Source organism: Zophobas morio, unplaced genomic scaffold (genome assembly GCF_036711695.1).
Source record: "Zophobas morio isolate AGI-343-1 ecotype UQ-CSIRO unplaced genomic scaffold, CSIRO_AGI_Zmor_V1 ptg000038l, whole genome shotgun sequence".
Taxonomy (NCBI): Eukaryota; Metazoa; Arthropoda; class Insecta; order Coleoptera; family Tenebrionidae; genus Zophobas; species Zophobas morio.
In genome coordinates this window covers 339,729-359,392 of record NW_026972143.1, presented here as the reverse complement: position 1 = coordinate 359,392, position 19,664 = coordinate 339,729, and the positions used below count along the sequence as shown (strand labels likewise).

Sequence of the window (19,664 nt, the reverse complement as noted above, 5' to 3'; positions counted from 1 at the left end):
TTAATAAACCCAAACTAATCATAATAACTGTATACAGAGCACCAAAAGGCAATCTGGAAGTTTTATACTCTAATTTGACTAATTTATTTAATTTTATCAATATAATCGATTCAGATGTTATTATTAATGGAGACTTTAACATACATTTTGACCGCAAAACCAAACAGACTTTAGAGTTCCTTAACTTTTTAAAATCTTATAATTTGAGACCTCTAATCTTTGAGAACACGCGAGCAAATTCGTGTATTGATAATATACTTACAAATATCGCACATGATTGTAGGCACCAGGTCATGGAGACTCATTTATCTGACCATCGTGCTGCTATTGTAGAAATTCCACATAATCGTCATAAGTCAAAAGACTGCTCGAAAGTTGTATCATATCAACCTTTTACGGAAGTAGGATTCTTTAATTTTTTTAATATTATTAGTGATTGCAATTTTGATTTTATCAATGATGCTGGACTTGATACAAATACCAAATTTAACTTATTCACCAAATTAATTTCTGATAAAGTAAACATGGCCTTTCCTATAAAAGTAAAAAGAATAAAAAATGTTAAAAAGGATGATACTTACTGGTATGATGAGAAATTACATAAAATGAAACAAAATGTAGACCTGTTACACGAATTACACAATCAAAATCCTAATGACCCAACTTTTGTGACCTATTTTCAAAAATATAGAGAATTGTTTAGAACCGAAGTTAAGAAAAGAAAAAAAACCTTTAATGACAACCTAATTAAAAATTCTACTAATGTAGCAAAGGACAGCTGGAAATTAATTAATAGCAAACGATTAGCTAGTAGCAATAATTATTCAGAAAAACTGACTGCGGAGGACTTCTCTACATTTTTTGGTGATATCCCACATAATTTGGAGAATAATTTAAAATTATCAAATACGGATCCAATTCAGCTAATGCACAAAAATTTGACTCCGGTGAACTCTGTTTTCAATTTCAGAGAGATAACATTTAATGAAGTAAGAGATACAATTGATTCCATCAAAAAAAAGAAAAGTAAGGACTACTACAACATAAGTATCACCATTGTTAGGAATATTAAGAATCTCATTCTAGTTCCACTCACAAGATTGATCAATCGGTGTATTAATGAAAATCTTTTCCCATCCTGTCTCAAGGTGACCAAAGTAATCCCTATCCACAAAAAGGGCAACGTAGATGATGTTGATAAATATAGACCAATCTCTATAACGCCTATTTTTGGGAAAATTTTAGAAAAGATTATGCTTAAACAACTTGAGGAATACGTTAATAAACAAAATATATTGAACCAACGCCAATTTGGTTTCCAACATGGCAAAAGTACAACCATGGCTATTAATAGGCTTGTTGATGAGGTCATTACCTGTTTCGAAACAAAACAATTCTTAGGATGCACATTTTGTGATCTATCAAAAGCTTTCGATAGTATTAATCACAACATTCTAATAAACAAGCTTGAGTTGTACGGATTGTCAAATGGAGCCTTACAGCTTATTTTTAGTTTTCTCCACAATCGCCAGCAGGTTGTTCTGTTTAATAATGTATACTCCGAAATGACAATAGTTAACATAGGAGTGCCACAAGGCTCGATTTTAGGTCCGTTGCTCTTTTTGTTATACATTAACGACTTGGCTAAACATCTAGACAATAAAATCATACTTTTTGCGGATGACACTACTTGCTATAGTGTGGACTCAGACATCCCGTCTCTCTTGGACAGGATGGAACAAGATATTAATGCTGCTAGTGAATGGTTTACTTCAAACAGATTAACGCTTAATGTACTGAAAACTCAAAAAATGGTGTTTTCCCTTCGTTACATTTCTGAGATTGACAATCCGAGGTATGTCAAATTTCTTGGTGTGACACTGGACCCGAAATTATGCTGGGATAATCACGTCATTGATATCTGTAAAAAATTGTCCAAATCAACTTTTCTTATTAGGAATTTGCAATATGAGGTTAGTGAGCAGATCCTTATGATGATATACTACTCTTTATTTCAAAGTATTTTTAGCTATGCCATTATAACCTGGGGCCACAGCAGTCATTTAAAAACCGTTTTTAAATTGCAGCGCCGAGTAGTTCGAATTATTGGAGGTCTATCTTACAGAGCTTGTGTTAAAAATTATTTTAAAGAAAAAAGTATTCTCACCGTGCCCTGTCTTTATATTTTATATGCTTTATTATATGTGAAGTCTAATCTCACCACTTATAATAAACCCACAAATATGTCATTAATCACGAGATCTACCCATAGCATTCACACCGAATTCTATCGTGTAGGTAGAAGTAGAAATGCCATCAATTATTATGGGCCCAAATTATTCAATAAATTACCGAAACGTATTGCTAACTTACCTTTTTCGCAATTTAGCCGTACTATAAGAAATTTTTTATTAAAAAACGCATTTTACTCTCTCGATGAATTTTTAAATTGTAGCGATGTCCTGTGTAGTTTTTACCAGTCGATTTGAATTATCTTGTAAATTGTATAATTTTAAACTCTTTATATTGTAACTTCATCTGACTTGACTTATGTACCCTAATGGTCATTAATAAATACTTACTTACTTACTTACTTACTTACTTACTTACTTAACTAACCTAAGAATAAAACAAATAAAATCATACATCAAATACAATAAAAAAGGAACACAAATTTAAAATTTATTAAAAGAAATGCCTAAGTCGGTACCTCGTAAAATATCAAAAATTAGCTGCTTTTTAAACGTTTGAATTTTTCAGCTTTTCGATTTTTCAATTTTTCGATTTGCACTTCTTTGATTTTTATTTTTTGTTTCTTCAATTTTTCAAGTAGATATTGAAATTATAATTTAAATTTTTAGATTTTTCGTGATCTCGACTTTGGTTTTTGGATTTTTTTCATTGTTCCCTTGTTTAATTGTCGAGTTTTCAAATTAAAATTTTGATTTTTCAACTTTTGAATTTTTTAATTTTAGTTTCTATAATAATTTTACGATTTTGCAATTTTTTGATTTTCCAGTTTTACAATTTTTTGACCTTTTAACTATCCAATTTTTATATTTTACAATTTCCGATTTTACAATTTTTCAAGTTTTAATTCTTGGTTTTTTCGATTTACCGTTTTTCAGTCTTCTAAATTTCAAATTAAATCAAATTTTTTCCTTTTGATTGATCAATTCTTCAGTTTCTCGATTTTTCAATTTTTCGATTTTCATTTTTTTCTTAAGTTTTCCGAGTTATAAAATTTAAATCCTAGAATTATTTCGATTTTTGGATTTTTCAGTTTTTCAAATTTTCAAATTAACATTTTTTCTTTTGATTGATCTATTCTTCAGTTTCTCGATTTTTTTATATTTTTTTTTCTTCAGTTTTTCGAGTTTTAACATTGAATTTGTATGATTTTTTCGATCTTGCATTTTTCATTTTTTAAGTTTTTCAAATTTTCAAATTAAAATTTTTCAGTGTTTGAACTTTTGAATTTTTCAGGTCTTTGAAATGTAAAATTTTTCTATTTTTCAGTCTCCTGATCCTTAATTTTAGACTTTCCAGTTTCCCGATTGTCATTTTTTTGATTTTTATTTTTTCTTGAGTTTTTCTACTTTAATGGTTAAATTTTTCAGTTTTTCGGTTTTAAAATTTTCCGATCTGCAATTTTTCGATTTTATTTTTTTGATTGTTCCCTTGTTTAATTTTCGAGTTGTCAGATTAAAATTTTGATTTTTCAACTTTTGAATTTTTTAATTTCTTCTATAATTTTACAATTTTGCAATTATTTGATTTTCCAATTTTAGACTTTTTTAACTTTTTAACAGTGTATTTTTATATTTTACAGTTTTTAATTTTTGGTTTTTTCGATTAAAAGTTTTTCAATTCAAGGCAGGCAAAATTTTCGAAAAGCCGGGCTTACGAAGGAGGCGCAGACCACGCTAAGCCCCAAAGCGGCGCCCCCTGAAAACCAAATTCTACCACTTTGTTACAATTTTGAGGTTATGTTTATCCGTCACTCCGACCTAAATCTTGCCCGTAAGCCCAAATTTCGAGGATTTTTGGCCACAGTTTCCCGACAAATCGACACCCACGTCAATTTTTACAACAACACTCACTTTATTTAGTAAATTTTAACTATATTTTAAAAAGTGAGGTTATCATTCCACCATCGACGTAAATAAAAAAGACTGCAACTTTGACAGACTTACGAGGAATTGATTCTTAAAACTACACGCGCTTTATTTACATTTTAAATCATATTCTAAAAAATGAGTTTGTCGACATGAATAAAATTCACACAGCTAATGATTACACAAGCACAATTTCGAGTTCCGCCTCCTCAAGTTCGTTCAGAATCCGCTCGATGCCTTGCAGCGCCTCCACGGTCAGTGTCAAACTGGGTTCAAAATTGGCATCACCCCGTTTTAGCCCCTCTTCGAATTTCACTTTGGCTTCGTTGTAGTGCTTCCAAGCTTCCTCGTACTTGCACTTCGCGGTTTTGCAGTCTTCCGGTTTCTGAGATTTCAGCGTCAAATCGACCAAACGCGACCCTTCACTCTGGAGTTGTACCGCAGTGTTAAAATACTTACTACCTTCTAGTTTACAGTCAATCAGAGCTATGTGTTCTTGGTTGTCCACATTAGGCTTGACAGTTTCAGCTTGTTCAAACAAAAACTTCGCTTTTGCGAAATAGTGTATAGCTTGATCGGTTGTGGACAGTTCCAAACACCACGCTTTCTTCAAGATTTCTTTCCCTTCTTTGTTTAGAGTGTCCGCTTTGTTTCGCTTGATCGACGTGATTAAACCCCTGTCGTTTGCGATTCTCAAACCTTCGTCAAACTTGTGGATGGCAGTTTGGTTCTGGTTGCTTCTGCGCAGAAGCAAACCTTCTTGGTTCAGCTTCTTGGCGTCTTGGTTCATCTTCGCGTCTTTGGTGATCTTCAAGTTGTCTTCAATCAGAGTGATCGTCTCCATGTTCTTGGTCAAACGTAACGCTTCATCGAACTTCTTCAAAGCGTCTTGGAACTGGACCGCCTTCAGACACTGCAACCCCTCGTGGTTCAAATTCTTGGCTTTCTTCTCCGTTTCAGCGACGTCTTTGACGTTCTTCAACCTCTGTCGGTGCTTTTGGAGGTCCAGGATCGTGGGGTTCTCGTTAGCTTTCTGCGCCGCTTCCATGAACCTGACCGACGCTTCGTTGTACCTCCCTAGAACCATGAAGCGACAGCCTTCGTTGATCAGCACTCCGTGTTCTCGACGATGATCTCCAGGACTCTGGGCCCGGTTTTCTTCAGGTTGATCCTGTGCGACTTCGTCAGGTGTCTCAAGTGGGCTTCGTTGTCGTCGAAAATGCACTTGTAGTTCATTCGGAAGACGTCTTCGCTGCCGTTGGCGAACACCAGCTTCGTGGTGAAGGGGCAGTTCGATTTTTTTTATTTTTTTGTTTCCCGATCCTTAATTTTTCGATTTCTCGTTTTTCAGTTTTCTAGTTTTCAAATTAAACTTTTTTAGTTTTTCAACTCTAGAATATTTCAATTTTTCGATTTGCAATTTGCAGATTTTTCAAATTTTTTTCATTTGATTGATCAATTCTTCAGTTTCTCGATTTTTTAATTTTTCTATTTTTATTAATTTTTTGTCTTCAGTCTCTTGAGTTTGAAAATTTAAATTGTATCATTTTTTCCCCTTTTGGATTTTTCATTTTTTTCACATTTTCAAACTGAAATTTTTCAGTGTTAAACTTCTTCAAATTCTCCTTTTTCCAACTTCTCGTTTGTTTAGTTTTTGAGTTTTCAAATAAGAATTTTTCAATTTGTCAATTTTTCAACTTTTGAATTTTTCAATTTGCAATTTTCCGATTTGTTCGACTTTTCAATTTCTCGGTTCTTAATTTTCTCAGTTTTCAAACTTTTATTTTTAGTTTTTCGATTTGAAATTTTTCGTTCTGTAGTCTTTGATTTTTTTGGGTATTTTGGCTTTTTACTTTTTTCAATTTTTCGATTTTTCCATTCTTCGTTTAAGTTTTTCAGTTTAAAATTTATCAATTTTTCAATATTTGAGAGACTAAAATTAATAATAACAATAATAATAACAATATTTAAATTTTTGAATTTTTCAGTTTTTCGAATTTAAAATTTTCCGATTTGCAATTTTTAGATTTTTCAATTTATTAATTTTTCAGTTCCTCAATTTTTATTTTTTCGTTTCCTCAGTTTTTTGATTTTACAAATTTAAATTTTTCAATTTTCAAAATTTTGATCTTTTCAGTTTTTCGATTTGAAAACATTTTCGATTTTTGGATTTTTCATTCGTTCAGTTTTTCAAATTTTCAAATTTAAATTTTTTAGTGTTTAAACTTTTGAATTTTTCAACTTCACGAATTTAAATTTTTTCGATTTGTATTTTTTTGATTCTGGTTTTTTCATTTCTTGACTTTCTCAAGTTTAAAAATTTAATTTTTCAGTTTTTCGATTTTAAAATTTTCCTATCTCCAATTTTTCGATTGTTATTTTTTGTTCTCCAATTTTTCAAGTACATATTGAAATCAATATTTTGGTTTTTTCGATTTTTTTCATTGTTCACTTGATCAATTTCGACTTTTCAAATTAAAATTTTGATTTTTCAACTTCTGAATCTTTCAATTTTTCGCTTTGTAATTTTTTTCAAAATTTTTTCTTTTGATATTGATCGATTTTTCAGTTTTTTCATTTTTTCCCTTTTTCGAGCTTCAAAATTTTAGATTTCGATTTTTGGATTTTTCATTTTTTCAAATTTTCAAATTTAAATTTTTCAGTGTTTGAGTTTTTTAATTTTTCAGCTTTTCGTTTTTTTTTTTTATTTTTCTGTCTCCCAATCCTTAATTTTTCGATTTCTCGTTTTTCCATTTTCTAGTTTTCAAATTAAATTTTTGAGTTTTTCAACTCTAGAATAATTCAATTATTCGATTTGCAATTTTTTGATTTTTCAAATTTTTTTCTTTTGATTGATCGATTCTTCAGTTTCTTGATTTTTTAATGTTTCTATTTTTATTAATTTTTTTTCTTCAGTCTTGCGAGTTGGAAAATTTAAATTATATCATTTTTCCCCTTTTGGATTTTTCATTTTTTTCAAATTTTCAAATTGAAATTTTTCAGTGTTAAACTTCTTCAGTTTTTCAATTTGTCAATTTTTCAATTTGCAATTTTTAAATTTTTTTTAGATATTTTCATTTTTCGTTATTTCAGTCTCTTGATCCATAATTTTTTTGGTTTGCAATTTTTGATTTTTCAGTCTGTACATATTTTAATTTTTCTATTTTAATTTTTCGTTCTGCAGTTTTTGATTTTTTTGGGTATTTTGGCTTTTTGATTTTTTCAATTTTTCGATTTTTCCATTCTTCGTTGAAGTTTTTCAGTTTAAAATTTATCACTTTTTCAATATTTGAGAGACTAAAATTAATAATAATAATAATATTCAAACTTTTGAATTTTTCAGTTTTTCGAATTTAAAATTTTCCGATTTGCAATTTTTCGATTTTTCAATTTATTAATTTTTCACTTCCTCGATCTTTATTTTTTCGTTTCTTCAGTTTTTTGATTTTTCAAATTTAAATTTTTCATTTTTCAAAATTTTGAATTTTTCAGTTTTTGGATTTGAAAAAATTTTCGATTTTTGGATTTTTATTTGTTCAGTGTTTCAACTTCTCGAATTTAAATATTTTCGATTTGTATTTTTTTATTTTAATTTTTTCATTTTTTGAATTTTTCAAGTTTAAAAATTAAAATTTTTCAGTTTTTCGATTTTAAAATTTTCTAATCTCCGATTTTTCGATTTTTATTTTTTGTTTCTTCAATTTTTCAAGTAGATATTAAAATTTAAATTTTTAGATTTTTGGTGATCTGGATTTTGTTTTTTTTTCGATTTTTTTTATTGTTCGCTTGCTTAATTTTCGAGTTTTCAAATAAAAATTTTGTTTTTCCAACTTTTGAATTTTTTAATTGTCGTTTCTATAATAATTTTACGATTTTGCAATTTTTCAAATGTTAATTTTTGGTTTTTTCAGTTTACCGTTTATCAATTTTCTAGTTTTGAAATAAATTTTTTTAGTTTTTTTATTCTAGAATATTTAAATTTTTGATATTTGAAATTTGTAGATTTTGCAAATTTTTGGATTTTTTTTTTTTTTCAAGTTTTAAAATTTAAATTGTATAATTTTTTGGATTTTTGGATTTTTTATTTTTTCAGGTTTTCAAATTTTCAAATTTAAATTTTTCAGTGTTTCAATTTTTGAATTTATCAGGTTTTCGAATTTGAAATTTTTCGATTTTTCAGTCTCCTGATCCTTAACTTTTCGATTTTGCAGTTTTTTGATTAGCATTTTTTTGATTTTTATTTTTTCTTTTCTTGAGTTTTTCAAGTTTAAAAACTTAAATTTTTCAGTTTTTCGATTAGCAATTTTTCGATTGTTATTTTTTGTTTCTTCAATTTTTCAAGTACATATCAAATCAAAATTTTGGTTTTTCCGATTTTTTTCATTGTTCACTTGATCAATTTCGACTTTTCAAATTAAAATTTTGATTTTTCAACTTCTGAATCTTTTAATTTTTCGTTTCCATAATTTTACGATTTTGCAATTTTTTGATTTTCCAGGTTTCAATTTTTTAACTTTACATTTTTCTATTTTTTAACTTTTTAACTATCCGATTTTTAGATTTTACATTTTTCGGATTTATCGTCTTTCAATTTTCTAGTTTCCAAATTAAATTTTTTTAGTTTCTCAACTCTAGAATCTTTCAATTTTTCGCTTTGTTATTTGTAAACTTTTCAAAATTTTTTCTTTTGATATTGATCGATTCTCGGTTCGAATTTATCAGGTTTTCGAATTTAAATTTTTTCGATTTGCATATGTTTGATTTTTATTTTTTCGTTTTTTGAATTTTTCAAGTACAAAAATTTAAAATTTTCCTATCTCCAATTTTTCGATTTTTATTTTTTGTTTCTTCAATTTTTCAAGTTGATATTGAAATTCAAATTTTTAAATTTTTAGATTTTTCGTGATCTCGATTTTGGTTTTTGGATTTTTTCATTGTTCGCTTGTTTAATTTTCGAGTTTTCAAATTAAAATTTTGATTTTCCATCTTCTGTATTTTTTAATTTTCGTTTCTATAATTATTTTACCACTTTGCAATTTTTTGATTTTCCAATTTTAGACTTTTTTAACTTTTTAACAGTGTATTTTTATATTTTACAGTTTTTCAATTTTTAATTTTTGTTTTTTTCGATTAAAAGTTTTTCAATTCAAGGCAGGCAAAATTTTCGAAAAGCCGGGCTTACGAAGGATGCGCAGACCACGCTAAGCCCCAAAGCGGCGCCCCCTGAAAGCCAAATTCTACCACTTAGTTACAATTTTGAGGTTATGTTCACCCGTCACTGCGACCAAAATCTTGCCCGTAAGCCCAAACTTCGCGGGTTTTTGGCCACAGCTTTCCGACAAATCGACCCCCGCACCCATTTTTACAACATCACCCGCTCTAGCGCTCTATTTAGTCAATTTTAGCTACAAGTGAGGTTATGATCCCACCATCGACGTAAATAAAAAAGACTGCAAGTTTGACAGATCTACGACGAATTGATTCTTAAAACTACACGCGTTTTATTTACATTTTAAATCATATTCTAAAAAATGAGGTTGTCGACATGAATAAAATTCACACACCTAATGATTACACAAGTACAATTTCGAGTTCCGCCTCCTCAAGTTCGTTCAGAATCCGCTCGATGCCTTGCAGCGCCTCCACGGTCAGTGTCAAACTAGGTTCAAAATTGGCATCACCCCGTTTCAGCCCCTCTTCGAATTTCACTTTGGCTTCGTTGTAGTGCTTCCAAGCTTCCTCGTACTTGCACTTCGCGGTTTTGCAGTCTTCAGGTTTCTGAGATTTCAGCGTCAAATCGACCAAACGCGACCCTTCACTCTGGAGTTGTACAGCGGTGTTAAAATACTTACTACCTTCTAGCTTACAGTCAATCAGAGCTATATGTTCTTGGTTGTCCACATTAGGCTTGACAGTTTCAGCCTGTTCAAACAAAAACTTCGCTTTTGCGAAATAGTGTATAGCTTGATCGGTTGTGGACAGTTCCAAACACCACGCTTTCTTCAAGATTTCTTTCCCTTCTTTGTTTAGAGTGTCCGCTTTGTTCCGCTTGATCGACGTGATCAAACCCCTGTCGTTCGCGATTCTCAACCCTTCGTCAAACTTGTGGATGGCAGTTTGGTTCTGGTTGCTTCTGCGCAGAAGCAAACCCTCTTGGTTCAGCTTCTTGGCGTCTTGGTTCATCTTCGCGTCTTTGGTGATCTTCAAATTGTCTTCAATCAGAGTGATCGTCTCCATGTTCTTAGTCAAACGTAACGCTTCATCGAACTTCTTCAAAGCGTCTTGGAACTGGACCGCCTTCAGACACTGCAACCCCTCGTGGTTCAAATTCTTGGCCTTCTTCTCCGTTTCAGCGACGTCTTTGACGTTCTTCAACCTCTGTCGGTGCTTCTGCAGGTCCAGGATCGTGGGGTTCTCGTTAGCTTTCTGCGCCGCTTCCATGAACCTGAGCGACGCTTCGTTGTACCTCCCTAGAACCATCAATCGACAGCCTTCGTTGATCAGCACTTCGGCCTTCTGGTTCTCCAGCTGGTGCTCCGTGTTCTCGACGATGATCTCCAGGACTCTGGGCCCGGTTTTCTTCAGGTTGATCCTGTGCGACTTCGTCAGGTGTCTCAAGTGGGCTTCGTTGTCGTCGAAAATGCACTTGTAGTTCATTCGGAAGACGTCTTCGCTGCCGTTGGCGAACACCAGCTTCGTGGTGAAGGGGCAGTTCGAGGAGAGGGTGGAGAAGTCGACGGTTTTCTCCAGGCAGCCGCCGGCGGGGATCGAGGTGCGGCTGAAGGCCTTGTCCGGACGGCAGTTCCCGAAGTCGAAGCTGTCGATTTCGTAGGCGAAGATTGAAGTGATGTCGCAGTTGGTGGAGTTGCGGATTCTTATGATTGCGCTCATCGTGGAGCCCATGTTGAGGATGCAATCCGAGCGGTTGTTTGAGTTGGGCTGACACTGTCAATTTTGAATGGAACGTACACGATAAGATAAGGTATCTTTATGACTCGGTGCGCTACGCAAATGTCGGGCGTGAGTCGGGGGCTCAATCTGGTTGGTAATTGCGTTGTTCGACGACTTACCTAATTAAGCGCATTGATGTAATTAAAGTTATTAAAGAGTGTGTGGTTAAAAATAGTGGGATTGGCTCATTGTTTACACTTTTACTGATAAATCAGAACAATGGGTAAATATAGTGATGATAAACTTGGATATGTATGAATCACAGTGTTAGATTGTTGACTCCGGGGTTACTTGCAATACAGTGACGAGTGAAAAGTTCCTTTACCAATCTATGGAACTTTTTCTAGTTTAGTTAATAAAAATTTTTCGAACTTTTTTGATTTTTCAATTATCGAATTTTCCAGTTTTTCGTTTCTTTATTTTACGTTTTTTCAATGTTTCGGTTTTGATTGTTACATTTTTTTTTAACTTTCCAAATTCTCGATTTTTAATTTTTCAGTTTTTCAAAAAAAGATTCAAACTGAAAATTTGAAAATTTGCAAAGTCGTAAGAGTGAATCGAAAAATTGAAGAATTAAAAAAGCAAAACCTGGAAAAATCAAGAAATTAAAAAATTGAAAAAAGTAGCCTAAAAAATCCAAAAAATTCTGGGAAAAAATCTCCTAGGGTAATTTTTGAGAGTAATTCGAAAGAGGTCGAAATCTTCAAAAAGAAAATTTTGGGCTTTTCAAAATATTGTCCAAAAAAATAAAAAAAGAATTTCCGGAATACGCATCTTCAAATATTTTTCGATTTTTGGGTATTTTAATTTCTCCATTTTTCAATTTTTCAGTCTCTTGATCTTTAATTTTTCCATCTGCAATTTTTCTGTTTTTTGTTGTTCAAGTTTTAAAATCAAAATTTTTCAATTTTTTGACTTACGAATTTTTCAAAATTTCGAATTTTTGTCTTTTTCAACTATCGAATTCTCCAGTTTTTCGTTCCTTTATTTTACGAATTTTCAATGTTTCGGTTTTGATTGTTACATTTTTAACTGTCCAAATTCTCGATTTTTAATTTTTCAGTTTTTCAAAAAAAGATTCAAACTGAAAATTTGAAAATTTGCAAAGTCGTAAGAGTGAATCGAAAAATTGAAGAATTAAAAAAGCAAAACCTGGAAAAATCAAGAAATTAAAAAATTGAAAAAAGTTGTCTAAAAAATCCAAAAAATTCTGGGAAAAAATCTCCTAGGGTATTTTTGAGAGTAATTCGAAAGAGGTCGAAATCTTCAAAAAGAAAATTTTGGGCTTTTCAAAATATTGTCCAAAAAAATAAAAAAAGAATTTCCGGAATACGCATCTTCAAATATTTTTCGATTTTTGGATATTTTAATTTCTCCATTTTTCAATTTTTCAGTCTCTTGATCTTTAATTTTTCCATCTGCAATTTTTCTGTTTTTTGTTGTTCAAGTTTTAAAATCAAAATTTTTAAATTTTTAGACTTATGAATTTTTCAAAATTTCGAATTTTTGTCTTTTTCAACGATCGAATTCTCCAGTTTTTCGTTCCTTTATTTTACGAATTTTCAATGTTTCGGTTTTGATTGTTACATTTTTAACTGTCCAAATTCTCGATTTTTAATTTTTCAGTTTTTCAAAAAAAGATTCAAACTGAAAATTTGAAAATTTGCAAAGTCGTAAGAGTGAATCGAAAAATTGAAGAATTAAAAAGCAAAACTTGGAAAAATCGAGAAATTAAAAAATGGAAGAAATTGAGAAATTGAAAAAAGTTGCGTAAAAAATCCAAAAAAATTCTGGGAAATAATCCCTTAGGGTAATTTTTGAAAGTAATTCAAAAGAGGTTGAAAGCTTCAAAAAGAAAATTTTGAGCTTTTCAAAATATTTCCCAAAAAAATGAAAAAAGAATTTCCGGAATACGCATCTCCAAATATTTTTCAATTTTTGGATATTTTAATTTCTACATTTTTCAATTCTTCAGTCTCTTGATCTTTAATTTTTTCATTTGCAATTTTTCTGTTTTTTGTTGTTCAAGTTTTAAAATAAAATGTTTCAATTTTTTGACTTACGAATTTTTTAAAAATTTGATTTTTTGATTTTTCGCTATCGAATTTTCCAATTTTTCGTTTACGATTTTTCAATGTTTCCGTTTTGATTGTTACATTTTTAACTGTCCAAATTCTCGATTTTTAATTTTTCAGTTTTTCAAAAAAAGATTCAAACTTAGAATTTGAAAATTTGCAAAGTCGTAAGAGTGAATCGAAAAATTGAAGAATTAAAAAGCAAAACTTGGAAAAATCGAGAAATTAAAAAATGGAAAAAATTGAGAAATTGAAAAAAGTTGCCTAAAAAATCCAAAACAATTCTGGGAAAAAATCTCCTAGGGTAATTTTTGAAACTAGTTCAAAAGAGGTCGAAATCTTCAAAAAGAAAATTTTGAGCTTTTCAAAATATTGCCCAAAAAATGAAAAAAGAATTTCCGGAATACGCATCTCCAAATATTTTTCAATTTTTGGATATTTTAATTTCTCCATTTTTCAATTCTTCAGTCTCTTGATCTTTAATTTTTTCATTTGCAATTTTTCTGTTTTTTGTTGTTCAAGTTTTAAAATCAAAATGTTTCAATTTTTTGACTTACGAATTTTTTAAAAATTTGATTTTTTGGTTTTTCGCTATCGAATTTTCCAGTTTTTCGTTTACGATTTTTCAATGTTTCAGTTTTGTTTGTTATATTTTTAACTGCCCAAATTCTCGATTTTTAATTTTTCAGTTGTTCAAAAAAAGATTCAAACTGAAAATTAGAAAATTTGCAAAGTCGTAAGAGTGAATCGAAAAATATAAAAAAGCAAAACTTGGAAAAATCGAGAAATTAAAAACTGGAAAATTTCAGGAATTGAGAAAGTTGCCTAAAAAATTTAGAAAAATTCTGGGAAAAAATCTCCTAGGGTAATTTTTGAAAATAATTCAAAAGAGGTCTAAAACTTCAACAAGAAAATTTTGAGCTTTTCAAAATATTGGCCAAAAAAATGAAAAAAGAAATTCCGGAATACGCATCTCCAAATATTTTTCAATTTTTGGATATATTAGTTTCTCTAATTTTCAATTTTTCAGTCTCTTGATCTTTAATTTTTCCATCTGCTATTTTTCTGTTTTTTGTTGTTCAAGTTTTAAAATCAAAATTTATCAATTTCTTGACTTGCGAATTTTTCAAAATTTCGAGCTTTTTTATTTTTCAACTATCGAATTCTCCAGATTTTCGTTTCTTTATTTTACGAATTTTCAATGTTTCGGTTTTGATTGTTACATTTTTAACTGTCCAAATTCTCGATTTTTGATTTTTCAGTTTTTCAAAAAAAGATTCAAACTGAAAATTTGAAAATTTGCAAAGGCGTAACAGTGAATCGAAAAATTGAATAATTAGAAATCAAAAAATTGAAAAATCGAGGAATAAAAAAATGGAAAAAATTGAGAAACTGAAAAATTGTAAAGTCAAAAACAATAGTCGAAATCTACAAAAAAATCTTATGGTAATTGTTGAAAGTGGTTCAAAAAAGGCTGAAAATTTCAAAGAGGAAAAATTGAGCCTTTGAAAAAAGTTGCCTAAAAATCCAAAAAAATTCTGGGAAATAATCTCCTAGGGTAATTTTTGCAAGTAATTCAAGAGGTCGAAATCTTCAAAAAAAAAATTTTGCGCTTTTCAAAATATTGTCCAAAAAAATGAAAAAAGAAATTCCAGAATACGCATCTCCAAATATTTTTCAATTTTTGGATATTTGAATTTTTCACTTTTTCAGTCTCTTGGTCTTTAATTTTTCTATTTGCAATTTTTCTGTTTTTTATTGTTCAAGATTTAAAATCACAATGTTTCAATTTTTTGACTTATGAATTTTTCAAAATTTCGAATTTTTATATTTTTCAACTATCGAATTCTCCAGTTTTTATTAGAAAGCAAAAAATTGAAAAATCGAGAAATTAAAAAATGGAAAAAATTGTGAAATTGAAAAATGTAAAGTCAAAAGCAACACTTCTAGAAGTCGAAATCTACAAAAAAATGTTTTGGTAATTTTTGAAAGTGGCCCAAAAAGGCTGCAAATTTCAAAGGGGAAAAATTGAGCCTTTGAAAAAAAGTTGCCTAAAAATCCAAAAAAATTCAGGGAAGAATCTCCTAGGTTAATTTTTGAAAGTAATTCAAAAGAGGTAAGAATTTTCAAAAAGAAAATTTTGAGGTTTTCATGTCCAAAAAAATAAAAAAGAAATTCCGGAATACGCATCTCCAAATATTTTTCAATTTTTGGATATTTTAATTTCTCCATTTTTCAATTTTTCAGTCTCTTGATCTTTAATTCTTCCATCTGCAATTTTTCTGTTTTTTGTTGTTCAAGTTTTAAAATCAAAATTTTTCAATTTTTTGACATGAATTTTTCAATATTTCGAAGTTTTTTAATTTTTCAACTATCGAATTTTCCAGTTTTTCGTTTACGATTTTTCAGTGTTTTTCGTTCTTTTATTTTGATTGTTACATTTTTAACTTTCCAAATTCTCGATTTGTAATTTTTCAGTTTTTCAGAAAAAGATTCAAACTGAAAATTTGAAAATATATAAAAACGAAAAGCTGAAGAATTAGAAATCAAAACTTGAAAAATAAAAATTGACAACTTGAAAAATTGGACCATTGAGAAATCGAAAAACTGAAAAATCGAGAAATTAAAAAATGAAAAAAAATTTAAGTAAAAAAATTGAAATTTTTTTTTTCAATTTTTATTTTTTGAATATTTCCGTCGTTTGCTGTTTTTTTCTAATTTTCCAGTTTTTTCTTTTTTTTCTACTTTTGAATTTTTCGAGTTTTCGATTTTTAATTTTTCATTTTTCGTTGTTTCAATTTTTCGGTTTTAAGTTGTTACATTTTTCATTTTCCAGGTTCTCGATTTTTATTTTTTTGCTTAAAAAAAATACAAGTATATTTAAACAGAAATTTAAAAAAATTGTACGAGGAGACAATTGAAAAATTAAAAATCGAAAAATTGTAAAAATGGAGAATTTGAAAATTCGGATAAACAAAAAATTGCCTCAAAATTCACAAAAAAAATAGAGCAGAGCAAAATATTCGGTATGAAAATCCTAAAAATTGCTATATTGTAGATTTTGGAGAATTGTTCGATTTGAAAGTCAATTTTTTTGAAAAACTGACAGTTTGGAGAAAATGGTAAGAATTTTCGAAGAAATGAAGCCGAAAATAACTTCTCGAGGTCGAAATGTACTAAAAAATATCTTTAGATAATTTTCTAAAGAGGACGAGAAAAGGTTAAAAATTTCATAATTTTTCATATTTCGTTGAAAAATTTTATTAACTAAAATCGCTAACAGACCGACAAACGGAAACGGAAGACCAACATTTCCGTCTCCTGTAAATGATGAAATGTCAACAAATCCTGAAACCACGCTGAAGAATATAACAACAGACAACAAGAGACGGTTAAATATTTTAGATAAGGAAATTCCTAGGGACTTTAATAACCACCAACTGTTGCGTGTGACGTCACGTATATTACTAAAATATGTGTCAATGTGCAATAAACATGTCAAACAACAAATCTTTATTTCTAACAAAAAACTATAGATCGTTGGCTAACTGCATCTCAAGAGTACAAGTAACTTCTCGTTTGACAACATGAAGAATAGCATCCTCACCATCGTCTTTCTCTTCTTCTTTACATTCATCTTTTTCTTCGCCATCTCTATCTTCACTTTTATCTGCCGACGTTAAATCTCCAATTTTGTTCATATCATCATCACTTAATTCTTTCTTCCTTTCATCTTCCACACCATCACCACTATCTTCAATTTGCGTATCTTCATCTAATTCACGGATATCTTTGCTTCCATCTTTCTCCTTCTTTCCGTCATCTACATCTTCCGTTTCACCTTTTCCCTCATTCTTCTTCCTGTCATTAAATTTAGTGCTCTTAATAAACTCCTCAATACTTTCGCAAAACGTCGCCATTTCTTTCCTTAAATTAGCCAACGACTTCGCAACATTCCCACAATCGTTATCTTCACCCTCAAATCTTCCCAAACTCCTCCTTCTTCGTGGATACAAAATCACGTCGTTCTCTTCAGCGATATCTCCCGGCGGAACCACCGAAAACTCCTCATCTTTCTTCATTGCTTCAATTAACTCATACAACTCGTCATCTTCATCTACCTCGATTTTTCGTCTTATGATTGGCAGCGGAATTCTCGTATTGTCTTCCTTCATCTTCAACTTCCACGTCAAAATTTCCCGGTATTCTTGACCAGGGTTGGCAGCATCTATTTCTTCGACGTATGGAGGTAACGGAACGTCGCGTTTTCTTATAAAGCGGTCGCTTAAATTTTCGAGGGTCTTGTGGCCGTCGTTGTGCTCTAGCAGATGATCGTAGTCGGTGTTTTTGGAAACATCTAGTTCTTCGTAGTAGCGTTTTTCTATGTCTTCAGTTTGGGTTTGGGTTTGGGTTTCTTCGGTGCACACTCCCACAGAGGTGAATTTTTTCTCGTTGATTTTTTTAGCGGCTTCTCTTTCTTCTTGTTTGCTGAGTTCGAATGTCATTCTATCGATGGCTGCAAGCAATTTTCGTCCCATATCTTCAATGGGGTCTTTGTTTTGGTTTGGTGGTGCTTCATTTTGTTGGTTTTCAGTTGGTGCTACTGAAGGCTTGTCTTCAATTTGGTTATCTGTTTCTTCATTGGAATGCATTCTATTAATAGCGTTGACAAGGCTTCTGCCATAATTTTCTTCGTCTGATTCATTCATCTCCTCTGCTATTTTATCCACTGCTTCAACGAGTTTTCTTCCAAGCGTTTCGTCAGTAATTTCTTCCTCTTCGGTTTTGAAAATCTTCAGATCTTCTCCAAGGTTTTTATCACAATTTGCATTCAATGTTTCTTCAACTTTTGTATCGTTATCTTCATCCATTGCGAAGAGTAATTCTAGGCAACCATCTTCAATAAATTCTTCGTAAGTATGGTCATCTGTTGCTTCATTTGCACTTTTTGTTTCACAATTGTCTTCGTTCTTCTCTTCCATGTGTTCTGCTTTCATCATGTCACCAAGACACTCATCCATATTTTGGTCATCTTCTTTTTCCTTTTTAATTTCTTCAGTCAGGAGTTCCCGTAGCTTCTCCGCATCTAGTGTGTGGTGTCCCTTTTTATCGATACTTTCTTTGTTTTCTAGCTCCGCGGCGGCACATTCTTCAGAAGTTTCTTCTTTAATTTCTTCAACCAGCAATCTCCCTTCGCTCGCTCGTCTCGGGCTAAAATCAAAAATTCTCTCTCTATAAGCGGAGTAATCTTCAGTGGTTTGTCGATCCCTCATGAAATTATCTCCACTTTCTTCTTCTCTTTCTTCGCCTTCTTCATCACTGGAGGTACTTTCACCGCCTTTACTTTCACTCTCTGAATCAGCAACCGAAGTACCGACACCGCTGTCACTGTGTGTCACCTGTTGGGCCACTTCTGCTCTTCTTCGATCCCTCATTGCGATGACAGCTACGAAATGTCATATTTGTGACGTCATACACAAGAAACTACTCACCGTCAACACTTTCCATGATTCTTCTGTGCTCTCTTTCAATCCATCTTTGTCTTTCTGCGTTTTCTTCAGCCACTCCTCCACGCTCCCAAGCTTCTGCGCATGCGCGGTCCCGTGGAAACACCGGACGGTCGTCCAAATATTGTAAGTTTTTCTATATTCATAGAAAAATGTATGTTTTCTTACATTTAGACAAACTACCGACTTACGCAAGCCAAAATCATGGTTTTTCGGTACGCTGGTATTTTCCTAATCGCTGGGTTACCCATCAAACTCAAAACCCTCAACTCTGGCATTTTACCGAGAACTTCGACCACAAGTGGGTCGTCGATGTGGTTGTTCGACAAGTCCAAAACTGACAGCTCGAGGAGTTCCGCCAAGTGTTTTAAATCGTCGATGGTTTCGACGTAATTGTGTGACAAATTGAGAGTGTGCAGCTGCTTAATTGAGTCCAAATTTTCGATTTTCTTCACTTGGTTGTGGGCTAAGTTGAGGTTATCTAGGAGTGGACAGTTTTGTAAATTTTCGATTTTTTTGATGAGGTTGTAGTGGAGGAACAAGCTGCGGAGCTCCGTCTGGTGGTCAAGCCCGCTAATCTCCCGTAATCCGTTGTTCTCCAACCACAAGCATTTCAAATTTGTGTATTCTTCCAAATTCTCAATGTATGAAAACCCTTTGAAGTGTAAATATAAGACGTCGTTTAAGTGCGGGGTGCGGTATAGTTTGAGTTCTTTGCAGTGTTTCAAAAGGTACTCTTTCGTCATCCTGCAACAAACGCGCGTTACGGCTCTGTGCACCCCACTCCGACCCTGTCCAACTCGCACAATTTCAAAAAATTAATTAGGCTTACCGCGGCGCGTTGAAGAGGTCCTTCAGCCCATACTTAGTCTTTTCCTCCCCCGGGGGTGGATTTTGCGCCACCACCGACATCTTCCCTCACTTTATTGATAAAACAATTCAAATTTCGTGCCTGGAAACTGTCAATCGATCGTCCAATCGCGTCATCGACCAATCCCAGCCGTCCTTCTGTT

At 31.5% G+C, this 19,664-nt stretch overlaps 1 protein-coding gene and 1 long non-coding RNA gene across 2 annotated transcripts; one reads left to right on the top strand and one right to left on the bottom strand.

The window, feature by feature from the left end:
- Positions 1 to 15,136: 15,136 nt before the first annotated feature.
- Positions 15,137 to 16,654, top strand: LOC135140007 (uncharacterized). The gene is made up of 2 exons (XR_010282224.1): positions 15,137 to 15,260; positions 16,203 to 16,654. It is a non-coding gene; the product is annotated as an uncharacterized LOC135140007 (long non-coding RNA).
- LOC135140005 (dynein axonemal assembly factor 1) lies at positions 16,643 to 19,567 on the bottom strand. The gene is made up of 4 exons (XM_064070380.1): positions 19,484 to 19,567; positions 18,843 to 19,398; positions 18,637 to 18,787; positions 16,643 to 18,590 (listed from the first exon to the last, which is right to left on the bottom strand). The coding sequence occupies exons 1-4, from the start codon at positions 19,561 to 19,563 to the stop codon at positions 16,675 to 16,677; spliced, it is 2,703 nt and encodes a 900-aa protein (XP_063926450.1). The 5' UTR covers positions 19,564 to 19,567; the 3' UTR covers positions 16,643 to 16,674.
- Between the last annotated feature and the right edge of the window lie 97 nt (positions 19,568 to 19,664).